The sequence below is a fragment of the Gobio gobio genome, assembly GCF_949357685.1.
Source record: "Gobio gobio genome assembly, chromosome: 15".
Lineage (NCBI taxonomy): Eukaryota > Metazoa > Chordata > Actinopteri > Cypriniformes > Gobionidae > Gobio > Gobio gobio.
In genome coordinates, this window is record NC_137108.1 from 16,985,977 (window position 1) to 16,999,971 (window position 13,995).

At 37.1% G+C, this 13,995-nt stretch overlaps 1 protein-coding gene across 1 annotated transcript in view; it reads left to right on the forward strand.

Moving 5' to 3' along the window:
• Positions 1-13,995, forward strand: part of ulk4 (unc-51 like kinase 4) — a 264,458-nt gene that overhangs the window by 22,658 nt on the left and 227,805 nt on the right. Inside the window, exons 15-16 of the mRNA XM_079837455.1 lie at positions 1,155-1,201; positions 2,285-2,363. Of these exons, the coding sequence (XP_079693581.1) occupies positions 1,155-1,201; positions 2,285-2,363 (126 nt within the window). The remainder of the gene's footprint in view (positions 1-1,154; positions 1,202-2,284; positions 2,364-13,995) is intronic.

Consider the following 13,995-nt stretch of genomic DNA (forward strand, 5'->3'; position numbering starts at 1 on the left):
CAATGTAAATCAGATAAGCAACATTTGTATTTTGGATTTGAACATTTTGGTCATTTCTAAGTATAATTTGTGTTCACGGTAGCCTGTACACCAGTAAATTCCTCCTCTGGCCACTAGGTGTCGCCCCACCATTAGCGTTTGCATTTATCTCAATGGCAATTACTTGAGCACTCTGGATACAGGTTTTTTTTTTGTTGTTGTGCCAATCACCATGCCATGTGACCAGTCACTTTGGAGTCGCTGAAAATCACTTTTTGATATGATGACAGCACTGACTGGCTGATGGCACATAAGCATTCGCACAACTCTTCAGTAGGGATTGTCCCGCCTCCCGAGCTGTGATGTCAAAAGCAGAAGAAAATTAAAGTATATTATAAAATGAAAGGTAGCGTTTTATTTTACAGTCCTGTTCCACATGTACATACTGTGAACTTATAGTAAGTAACTGGGTAATGATTAGGTACTAACCCTAAACCTTAGTACCTGGGGAACGTTAATCCTGGAGGGCCACTCTCTTGCAGAGTTTAGCTCCAACCCTAATCAAACACACCTGAAGCTAATCAATGTCTTCAGGATTACTAAGGCCCTGTCCCAAATGGCACCCTAAACCCTCGCGGTCTTCCTCTGAGTCCGCACTTTCACGGCATAACTGCCGGAAAGAAGTCCGCTGCGTAACCCGCACCAGTGCGGGCTCGGCAGAAGTGCACATCAAGGGCGCATATCAACCTCAAAGGGGGCGCTCGCGAGCACCCTTCTGAGACCTAAAATGACAAATGGGACACCCTGCGGTCTCGTGGACTGAACGGACACGCGCACACAGCGGCCATTGTAAGTCCACAAGACCGAAAGTGCACATGAAGTGTGCCATTTGGAACAGGGCCTAAAGTTACAGGCAGGTGAGTGTTTTTTTTTCAGGGTTTGAGCTAAACTCTGCAAGAGAGTGGCCCTCCAGGATCAACCTTGCAGTCTCCGCTAATGAGCTGATGAGTTGGATCAGGTGTGTCTGATGAGGGAAACATGCAAAATGTGCAGTGGTGTGGACAGGGTTAAGAACCACTGCTCTAAAGAACCCTCACTGGCTCTGATTTAATGAAATTGAAAATATATTGAGACATCTCAAAATTTGACGCTTTTTTTTTAAATCTTGTTTCCAGTTCTCTTTGCTGGTTCAACAGATGCGACATGCTCCGAACTGGGATATGTAAGTTTCACCCTTCTTCAGTATCCAATTCTGCAAACTGCCTTAAAATCATTTATTAGGACATAATATTCTCTATTCTGTTGTATTGGTTTCACTTTGATTTCACTTAATAAAATACATTTACCAGTATGAAAATTACCAACATACATTTGCCGGATCATACTCTAACTAGTGTAGCATTATCAGATGACACTATTGGTGCCAGCCTTGGAGTGTCTGCTCAGAGAAATGCCGTGGCTGTCTCTCTCCTCTCCGTCCCTTTGGCTCTGAGTGGAAGGAATGACAGGCATGTGTCTCACTGGCCCCTCACAGGATTACAGCCTCTATCTCCACACTACAGTCACCAAGCAACGGACAGAACGACTTTAGTTTTAAATGACTAGCATTAAACACTGCACATTTAAATATGAGATGTGGTGTGTTTACAATCTATTCAATACTGTTATATTCAATACTGTTCAAAAGTTTTATATACAATTCCATAGTAAAAACATGAATATTGTGAAATATCTATATTATCTATCTATAAATATCTAATATCTATTTTAATGTGTAATTTATTCCTTTGATGGCAAAGCTGAATTTCTGACCGCTATTAATGATCCTTCAGAAATCATGCTAATATACTGATTTGCTCTGCAAGAAGTGTTTTTATTATTATTAATGTTGAAAACATTTGGACTGCTTAATATTTTAGTTTTTTGGCTATATATATATATATTATATATATAAATAAATAAATAAATAAATAAAAACAAATTAATGCCAAAGCCAATATGATGGTGAACACTGATAGAAATCGAAATATTGTACAGTAGAAAAGATCCATTCATCCCTTTTGAAACCTGGCCTAGATACAGATACTCTATAGGAATAAAGTTGCATTCATATCATCAACCTCCAAAAATCAGTGCTGAAAAATAGAAAAACTCCAATCCTGATACCATAGTGATGTATTGCTAATATCGCTATGCTTAAAATGGCAGGAGAGAGCCATTTATATATTTAAAAGATGGAATAAAATGAGCTTTAATGATACAAACAGCTGTATGAATAACTTGATTGTTCAAATTTGTGTTTTAGAAGGAACAAAGTGATGAGAGTGATTGGCCTTCTGGCCTCCCATTGCACAGAGCTCAGAGACGACGTTCCTGTCACAGAGGTGAGACTGTGTGTGTATGTGTGTGTTTGAAGCATGATGGACATTTTCACATTAAAACGTGTTATTTCTGAAAATAACAATGGGCAACCAGCAGGTGTCACTGTAGCATTGCTGTATTCTCATCTACCACTCAGAGTAAAAAATACTAAACAAAAATTATTTCTCAGCTCTCAATCCAAAGCACTTGAAATCCAGTAAAAGCCAGGTGAAATTAGCTTTTTACGTCTATATCCCAGCCTTTTCAAATACAAAAGGACAGACATCTCATCCAAACAGGTTTAAAAAAGCTTTTACTAATCATCAAAGCGCTGCACAGATGCATTGTGGCCAACCAAAAACACATTTTTCCACCCCAATCCTTGATTCTACTCAGGTTTGTCTTCCGTTCGACTACCAACTTCTCCACCTCTTTGTTCATGGAGAATTTCGCATACCACCCAGGCTCTGCGTAGACAGCGGCACAAAATGGCCGTCCGTCGTAATCTAGCAAGGCTGAGTTTTTTGCCTTTTTACACAATACAAGCTTAAACTTTGGAGCTCCTCTCGGCTGCTTCTTCTTCTTTCTCGCTTTTCTGGGCTCAGTGGGTCGGTATTGAAGAAGTGCTCAGGGTGAAGGACTCTCCCCAGTTCTCTACGGGGGTTCTGTGTCTGAGCGGCCGATCCTGTCATGGCGATTTCTTTCAGTGCTTCACTTTGGTGAGAGCAAAGAAGAGCTGCTTTCTTATGGTTCTTCTGCACTCTAGAGGGCCTTCTTGGATAATGAATTGAATTAAAGTTTGAACAGATTTTGCATCATACACTTGCCGATTTTCTAAATGGGTACAGAAAAATAAACTGGGCATCATGCAACGACTGAGGATCACGCACTACCAAACTTGCAAATAATTTTGAACGCAACAAACTCATTCGTCACATTGTTAAGAGACCCATGACAAATAAAAATAATAGACCTTAGTCAGGGTATAGAAACAGAGTGCATTTAGGCCAGGTCCACACCGGGGGGAAACAATCCAATGCTCTCCATTGACTTTGTATTGCGTCATTGCTCTGTCTCAATTGCCTGTATCCACTTTTTTGTCCTTAAACGCTTGTTTTTTGGGTCAACAGCATATAATAACTTATAAAAAAAAAACAGAACCAAAAACCCATAAGTCAAAAATGATAAGGAGGCCGCTTCACGCAATACAAAGTCAATGGAGACGGTTTGATTGTTTTCCCCCCTGGTGGGCGTGGTTTTCGGATTATGACGCGTGTTGCTCTGTCTCTATATGCCATATTGAATTCAACGCCGATGACAACGAGGCTGTGAGGAATACATTTACAGCCTTTACAATGGCATGCACTATATAAAGGTCCTAGATCACGTATTTTTCACAACTTTCAAAAACGTTTTTGTCTACTGATGTCTACTTTTTTTTTTTTTTTTTGGAAAGACATTTCATCAGCTGAACAGTTGGTATGCTGTTAAACAACAGTACAATCCATTGAATACACTGTACTTTCCCTCACAGCCTCGTTTTTATTCCTGTCAAAAATAAACATGGCGCTACACTGATTAAGTTCTGTGTGTGTTCTGAAATTGACTGAATTTATCAAAGGCTGCATTTACACTGGCACAAAAAATCTGACACGTCGGATATTGTTACACGTGTAAACAAAAATACATTTTTTTGCTTCTGTTCTAAGTCACTTCCAAATGTGGTTTTAAATCAGAAATGTGTTTGATATCTGGACATCTGACCCACGTCTAAACGCGTATATCTGATTCTCACTGGAATTCCAAGCCACCTCAAGATGAGGGCGAAACATTTACCCACAAAGATATATTTTCTTGTGTTTTATTGAGGCGGAAACTTTGGGCACAGACAGAAACATTCAGGATCATAGAAACATGTTTTGAGCCAATGCCCTGTACATTTTATTAGGGTTGGGAATCGTGAGAAATTTTCCGGTTCCGGTTCCGGTTCCGGTTCCGGTTCCGCCTAACGATTCCGGTTCCGATTCCGGTTCCATTAAAATTATTAAACAAATAGTGGTAAAGGAAAAAGGCACAATACGCAACTCAAACAATCCATTTTGTGTTTATTACTTGCTCTAAAATTTATTTACAGGTTGGCAATGTCAAAAAAGTCCTGTACTGTACATATATTACAGTATTAATTAAGCCATTCTTGCAACACATTTTTTTTTTCAAATGAACACCTCTGAAATTGTCTTATTACATTTTATCTCTCTGTCTCTGAATAAAACCAAGTTATAAATTATATTTATTAGTTATATTTATTAATTAGTTATATATTAATTTAATAGTAATTCAGTTATTCAGTGAACTTGTAAATAATAAATTGCAATTCAGCATTACAAAGGTAATTGTGTCTAAACGCTTACCTAAACCATGGTGACTCAACGGTTGACAAATATATATATATATATATATATATATATATATATATATATATATATATATATATATATATATATATATATATATATATATATATATATATATATATATATATATATATATATATATATATATATATATATATATATATATATATATATATATATATATATATATATATATATATATAGGCCTTTCACTATAAATCTGGTAAGCCCTGAGGCACTTTGTGCTGTAGCAAATGTTTTGTCAAATTGCTAGAGCAGCCTCCTTTGCATGTTATTAACTTTTCACGTGTTACATTTTGCTTCATTATCATTCATTCTTTGGAAATGAATCCATACTTGTGACTTTCTCTTCGCTATGCTGGTGGTCAACGAGAAAATATCTGACGCAAAACCGTAAATAGCGCGAGGGCTTTCAGTGCTGAACTGCGTTGCCCTCCTGGAAGCGGCAGGCAACGTAATTAATATTCATGATGAGGTGAGCCAGGGTTGCCAGGTTTTCACAACAAAACCCGCACAATTGCACAATCGTTTCAACCCGCGGACATGAAACACAGCCCGCGGCAACAGTGGAAAACGGGAAAATCACGGAGTTGGCAACACTGGCTGTCACTCGCTATGAAAGGATACGCTTCCAGCGCTTCGCACACACATTGCACCAGAACCGTTTTCGGAACCGAAACTTAGGAATTTCGCGCGGTTCTGGTATTTTTCAAAAATCAGTTTCGGTTCTGCATAAGAACCGGTTCTCGGTTCCCAACCCTACATTTTATAAATAAAATGTATAGCTTCGCTACTGAAAGTTACATTATATTTTTGAGCAACGAGGAGATAACATCCCTGTTTATGAAATAATTGCACTGGCAATGGTAATACACACACACACGTTTGTTTTTGTGAAATGTGAGGACATTCCATAGGCGTAATGGTTTTTATACCGTACAAACCGTATTTTCTATCCCCTTACACTGCCCCTGCCCCTAAACCTACCCCTCACAGGAGACTGTGCAGTTTACTTTCTGTGAAAAAAACCTTGTTCTGTGTGATTTATAAGCATTTTGAAAAGTGGGGAATACCTTTTTGTAATACCTATGTCATACCCATGTCATTATACACATGTGTCCTGATATTTCACAAAAAAAAACACACACACACACACACACACACACTCACACACACACACACAGGCTTGTTTTGCTATCTAAGTGAGGAAATTCCATAGGCGTAATGGTTTTTATTCTGTACAAACTGTACATTCTATCCCCCTACACAACCTCTACCCCTAAACTTACCCATCACAGAACACATTCTGCATTTTTACATTTTTAATTAAACATTGTTTAGTATGTTTTTAAAGCTATTTTAAATATGAGGACGCATGCAATGTATGCATATGCAAGCATTTTATGTTTATGTTGTAATACCATTGAAGGCCCATGTCATTATACAAATTTGTCTCCTCGTAAATCACAAAAAACAAACACACACAGACACGCATACATTTTTGAGCATTCATATTTTATGGGGACATTCCATCAACATAATTATTGGTATACTGTTCAAACTATATATTCTATACCCTAACCCTGAACCTACCCATCAAAGAAAATGTTCTGCCTTTGTACATTTTCAAAAAACTTCAGTTAGTATGAAGCTGTTTTTCTCATGGGGCCCAAAAAAATGTCCCCACAAGGGCAAGGATTTCAGATGTTGCCGTCTTTGTGAGGATGTTTTGTCCCCATAACGTCACCATTATTGTATCTGTTCAGTCAAACTTTGTGCTGCAAGCATCAATGACAGCTTAAAATTGTACATGCTGGCAAGTGATCATGGTATAAGTGGGATAATCATATCTGGTGTGCATTAAAGTCAAACAACCACCCGACGTGAATTATGTAAATACATTTTTTTTATGTGGCCATTCAAAACCCCATAATCAACCATGTCGCTGAAAGCTAGTTATTCTAGTTTGGCAGGGATTAATGAAACGCAGATATCGAAATACGAGTTATGTTTTACGTGAATGTTAACAGGCAGAACAAAAAAACAAACAAAAACGGATATAGTCAAATAATTGGATCTGTTTGACTGTGTTTACACTGCAAGGCTTGTTTTATTTCCTCCGACTGGATGGAATAGGTCTAAAGTTAAATAAAATTGAAGTGTGTGCCCATCATACTCGGTGCGATTTTCTATGAAATCGTCAACTGCGACTGCCTAAAATCAGCAGACTAGATCTGACTTTCAGCATTGAGCATTGATTCGTCCAGTGTGCAATTCTTTGCAAAAATCTGGACAAAAGTTATGTAGTGCATTCCATCGTTAATTGTATGTTTTTCTTGAGAAATGTACTACAAAAGAGTCACAATATGGATTTTGGGTTGCAATGCGTGTTGTTTGTGGGAGCTTGAAGCTTTGCAATAAGAGGATCCACATAGGTAAGGTTCAGCCATAGGCAGTATCCATCATCTAAAAGAAACTTAGGATAATTCATCGTCATGGCAACGATAAAAGCTTCTATAAATAGAAATGTCGCACAGGGGCTTGATGCAGGAGGAAGGAAATTACAGAATTACAGGTAGAGCAGACAAGTCTCATCTCAGAAAAGTTTCCTTTCCTTTGCTTTGTACTCTCTCTCTCTCTCTCTGTCTACATCCACCCAAAAACAGTTGGTCTTTCTCCGTCTGACGTTTCGTTCGCTCTCTAATCCTCCATAAAACCCTCTGTGTCTGTGTTCGCCATGAATACTTGAGCACTAGTCTAATGAAGTGGTAAATTAATCATTGTCCTTGGCACCGGCAATCCCCCGTGCCCCTAGCCTAAATTCACAGTTACTCTCAGAAGAGCCTGACTGTTTCCCCTGACCAATCCCATTACACACTGCTAAGAATTACAGCAGAGCCATCTGAAGGAGGTACCACAGGGATGAGCCAGTTTTTTTTTTTTTTTTTTTTTTCACTACTTTATTTATTTGATGGTAAACCATTTTCTGGAAAGTCATTTTAAAGTTACTTCTTCCATATATATATTTCATAGAGAAATGTATTTTAAATCCAGATTCTGTCAGCGCATAAAGGCATCGCCATCTGCAGCGTCTTGTGCCGGAGGGAGTGAATATTTCAGAGTTGAATTTTAAGTAGCACACAAGAGTATCGGTGCGATTGGAAACCAGTGAGAGAGTATCAAGGGCACTCTGTTTCTCCCTCGCTCTGCCCGCTGGACGTCTGAGACCCGTACAGTTTGACTGCATTTGTCTGACTGACTCAGGGAATGATATTGATTCTCTGAGCTTCAGTTGATTAGATCTGCATCTCACAACGGTAACTTTCTGCTTCTCGTGTCCTTTGTCTCACATTGTCGATACTGTTGTTAGGAATCTGAATTTTAAATCTGGTTTTTGGTGTGACGCTTTTTAGAAAATAGTGAAGTTGGAATACTTTCAGACAAACTCCTAATATAAATTTGTTGTAGGGAGAAATATGCTGGCTGATAAAATCCTCCACTCATCCATTTACTCCAACGCTAATAATTACATTATTAGAGAGATTTTAGACACTTATTAAACTGAGGTAAGGATAGTGTGAACACACATTTCAGTGGATATTGATTCAGATTAACTTTGGTAGTTTCTGCATTTGGGCTCTTTTACTGATCTAGATAAATGGATCTACTCTCTAGATAAATGGAACACTGGACAAAGAGATCCATTATGTGACTTTCCTAGTTAGTACAGGGCTCTAGACTGCGACCAAAATGGTCATAAATGCGATAATTTTATGATAATGTGCCAGTTAAAATTTCACATGTTCACATTGGTGCGAGGCTTGCTGCGATTGTCGGTTACATCACTTGCCCACCGTGGCACCGCCCCCACCATTGCTTAGATTTTTTTTATATATAGTAATAAAACCATTTAGTTCAGTTAGAGAACAGATGCTACAATTAAAACTGAATGTGTCTGCTGAATAAAGCGTGAGCCGAACGAGAGTCGCAGCACAGACTAGCAGCAGGAGTCAGATTTAATTTATCACGAGAGTGAGGAGCTGACTGACAAGATGATCGCGGAAGATTTGGTTTCAAAGCGCAATGCAAAAGCATCTATTTAAGTGAGTTTGTCATTGTACTGTTTTGTTGTTGTGTTTTTCATTAAAGGGATAGTTCACCCTGAAATGAAAATAAAGCCATCTTTTACTCATCCTTCTGTTGTTCTAATGCCCAATGTCCTTCTATCTTTTTCGGACCTCAAAAACTGAAATTTAAAAAATAGTCCTGTACGCGCTCCTTCCTATAATGGCAGTGGATAGCGACCAGGCTAAAACATTACAAAAAATAAACAAAAGTATCACGTAATGATATAGTGAGTTGCACGCCATATATGGAAAGTGTTCAGGAGGCATACTAAGGTTTTGCGTGAAAGAAACCGTATTATTCAATCAAAATACTGAGCTCGGCCGTTACTCTGCGCGCGCTCCTGTGAGAGTTCCCCCAAAACATAAAAGCAAGTAGTAACCCAAATAATACAGGGGAACAAAGAAACATATTACAGCAATACACAAATAATGCTTTCAGTGTCTGAATGTTTTCCATTCAAGAGCTGTAAGGGATTTTTCTCTTTCTCATCTTTACTGTTGTGTGATTTATTACTGATGACATCATAGACACTAATGCACAGATCTCTTTTGAAATATAAGATGTGGTTTGTCCTGCTGTTTAATCCCTTACGGCAAAACTGACTGTGTTTACATTACTTTCGTTTCGCGTCATAAAAGCATGAGATGCAAGTACATTTAACCTCTTACAAACAGTCGCGCACAGCCGCATGCACAAGGTCTTCACAAAGCGCACGTGAGCATTTGAAATTGAAAGCAGCCTTCTGTCAGTGAGTTTCATATTTTGAATATATAAGCCCACAATATTCCAAACGACATAAATTATGCTTCGTAGAGTTTTTTTTTTAAAGGAAAATACCGGCGGGCGAGACTGCAAGCGTAACATCAAGCAAAGCTTCTAACAGCACATATCCTGTGCAATGAAGCCCGCAAATGTCCTTGTAATTCACTTCAACCTTTCTGAACTTTATTAAATAAATATTTTATGGAAAATTGGAGTGTTGCGTGTGTGAGGAATTGGAAGCAAGCAGAATACAGGTGTTTCTAAAGCACACGCAGCGTCATCACGCATCTGCAGTTAAAAACTAAGCTCAGAATCGATTGTAAAATTCTCAGAATCTATCCAGAAATGTTGAAGAGAGAATCACGATGCATCTGATTTTTATTTTTTTTTCTCTCCACCCCTTGTCAATATTTGATGGTCTTCATGAACTCTGTTTCAACTTTACATAATAATCAATTATAGATTTAGATACAAATATACATAGATTTATATCAATATACATTTTATTTTGTCGGTTTTTGTTCTCTGGTCACTATCTTATTTTTCAATTTTGATTGTGTAAAATAAGTCATCAAATGGTAAAATAACACAAATTAAAAGTAAATTAATTCATAAATAAATACACAAAATTATGGTTTTTGATTTAATTCAATTTTTGTCTAAGTTAATTTAATTAATTAGTTATGGTAAGAAGTTAATATTGTGTTCTATTTTAGACCCAATATAATAATTTTTTCCCTCGATTTCACCAACTTTATATTACCCAAAGCCGGAACTTTGCGTCTCCGAGCAACACACAGTGGTGTTTTGTTCCTGAACAAATCAAATGAATGAAATGATGACTCAATTGCTGCATCCCAATTCACCTTATACTATGCCCTAAAAGTATGTACTGTTTTTGTGAAGAAAAAGTAGGCTACATACTTTTGAGTGTGTAGCAGAAGAGTAGGCAAACTTGGGACATACTTCGTCATTATTGCTCAGCTCTGTCGCTTAGTTGCGTGCATCCTGTCACCGTTTAAACTACCCTGTCAATCATCTTGTCAGTTAAAATCCTCCACATTCAATTTAATTTATTTTCATATCTTTTTGAGGAGAAATGTAATAGCACGTTGATATGCCAGTTGTGGATTTTTCATGTGGAGAACTCTCATTTTTTTGCAATCTGCATAATGATGCATTTATAAGTTAATGACCAAACATATCATTACAAAGGTTCACTATGCTGTTGCAGATGAATATATATTGTGGATAATATTTAATAAATATATTTTCGTCAGGTTAGATACTGATAGTCAAAGCTCATTACTTAACCACCACCATAGATTTTCAACACTTTTTTCATGTTTGTAGTTCTATTCGAATCCTCGTCCAACGCACAATGGATTGTGGGCAATATTAGCTGTTAGAGTGTGAAAGGATCTGCACTTCGGATTCTGGAAAAAGTAGACCATCCAGGTACCTTTGGAATACTCATTTCAACATATTACGATTTGGGATGGACTAATTCTAATTTCGAATACTATTTAGGACAGATAGTAAGTGAATTGGTACACACCAATTGACTTACTCGGTTAGACTTTTACCGCCACCTACTGGCAGTTTTAGTTTGTTATTTAGAGTATCATTTCATCATTTTTTTTTTTTTTTCAACAACAAAAATGTTTTTGTCCAAAAATATATAAAAAAATCTGTTTATTTACCCTCATATTGTTTCAAACCTGTATGACTTACTTTCTTTTGTGGAACTTAAAATAAGATATTTGGAAGAATGTTGGTAATCAAACTATTTTGATCTGTAAATATATAGCAATATAATACCAATTCAGATGCAGCTTCTGGAAAAAAAGGCTGTGGTAGCATAAAAGTTTGTGTAAAAAATTCTCTGTTGAATTGAATAAAATATTTCTTTCTAAAGCTAATTTTTGTAATGTCTATTTGATGCTTTTCTCATTAAACACAGTAATGACTTTAAAGGGATAGTTCACCCAAAAATGAAAATTGTCATCATTTACTAATCCTCAAGTTGTTCCAAACCTGTATGAGTTTCTTTGTTCTGCTGAACACAAAAGAAGATATTTAGAAGAATGTTTGTAACCAAGCAGATAGAGCAACCATTGACTACCATAGTATTTTTTCCCCTACTATGGTAGTCAATGGTTGCTCTATCTGCTTGGTTCCAAACATTCTTCTAAATATCTTCTTTTGTGTTCAGCAGAACAAAGAAATTCATACAGGTTTGAAACAACTTGAGGATTAGTAAATGATGACAGAATTTTCATTTTTGGGTGAGCTATAAATGATGTGGGAAAAAATAAATACTCTGAACCCCAATTGGATTTACACAAACTGAGAAAGTCAAAAATTGTTAGGTTGTGCCCCGCTCTCCCCTATTTATTGGATTTGGGCACTTTATTATTATATTTGGAGCCTAATGTTTGTATTAGTTTTGAGTCTATGCTTTATTTTTCAGTTATATTTCGTTTCTGCTCTTGATCCGACTTGTTTAATAAATATTCCTTTTTTATTAAAGTGGACGTGCCTTTTGTGTTTAAAATCCGCACCCGACCCGCTTGAAATAGAACCGACACCCGACCCGCACCCGAAATAAAATCAGTTTAGCATATCACATTATAGAGACACTTACAAAAATGTTTATTGCCATTAACACAAGGACAACTTCAGCTGAAGCTGTCAAACGGCTACATCATGAAGGACATGGTTATGTGTCCTTATCATCTCTACGGTGAAGCTTCAGTTCTGTCCTCTTAAAAATACTGTTCGATTGAACTGCTTGTGCTTGGTTTGTTACCACAGTTATCTGCGTTCTTCCTCAGCGATGAAGTTCCGCATTTGCGGCTATCCAATATACAAACTTTTCTTCAACTCCTCTGGATCCATCTCGAAGAGTGCAGGCAGATTGCGCGGGTGAGATTGTGATTCTCCTGGGAGGGCGCGCACAGCCACATAAACTGATATGGATTTGAAATTAACTTGAAATACAGGCATATTATATATATATAATATAATATAATATAATATAATATAATATAATATAATATAATATAATATAATATAATATAATATAATATAATATAATATAATTAATATAATATAAATAAAATCAAATGCGGTCTTGCCCAGGGTGCTACTCAATGTAGAACCGCCACTGAGTGTCTGTCAGTTATTATAATACATATGACAAAAACAATTGTCTAAATTATGTTGCATACTCCTCAAAAGTTCTTGTGATGATATCACTAGTTGACAACATAGTACTATATTTTCGGAAATAATAGGCTATGACATTGCGCAGGTGCACGTGATGCAATGCTGTCAGAGCCGACAGACTCGTGTGTCAGACTAATTTCTGTGCAAAATAATCAGGTCAAAAATGATTTAATATACTGCAAATAGCCTACTAGTTTTTATGTTTATTTATAATTCATTTAGGCAGACAACAAGGCTACCAAGTACTGCGCACAGTGCGCAGCTAATTAATTTAAAACAAATCTTTAGTCGAGTTTTAGTCAAATTTCAGGACTTCAGTCGACCAAGATTTTCTCTGGTTGATTACAGCCCTACTCTAGACCTGCACTGACCAGCGTCTCGCGTTTTTAACCACAAAACGTGTCCTGTGTGAATTATCCTAAAGTAACTCAAAGATAAACAGCGCATTCTTATTTCATGTCCATGTATCCATGTAATAAATGCACATTCTTATATGAGAGCATTTTTTTTTTTTTTAGCTAATTTCTATTTGGCATGAATCAAAAATCAAATCATAGCTGTATATTAATATTTACAAGATACATATTCACGAATACAACTCCTTACCTTAATAGCACGCAAATATTTCTGCCTGTTTTCGCTCGTGTGATTGTCAGCCTCTGATTTTCTGCTACAGACTGAAGCATGTGAGTATATAACGTGCTGCGCCGTTACTTAAGCCCTATTCGCACGGGATTAGTATTACCTGGTGACCTCTAGTAATTTGTAATAATTGCAGAGGTTGTCTGTGATCTTAATCCCGTACAAATTGGCCATGTCTGTAATTTGTAAAGTAAAAATTCCCCTGCAAATGACCTCCCATATTTCGGCGAACACAGAGGTCCTGTGATATTAGTCCCGTGCGAATCGGCATCTGTGATTTGGCCAGGATTTGGAGGGTCGTATATAATTTTTTTTCAAGGTTTTTGTTTCTTGTGCGTATTTTTATCCATATTTCGAGAAGAATGGAGGCTGCATTCATAACACGCACCGTTATAATTGCCTGTGCAGCTGTGCACATTATACTTTCACTTTAGAATTAGAGCCAATTTGGGAGCAA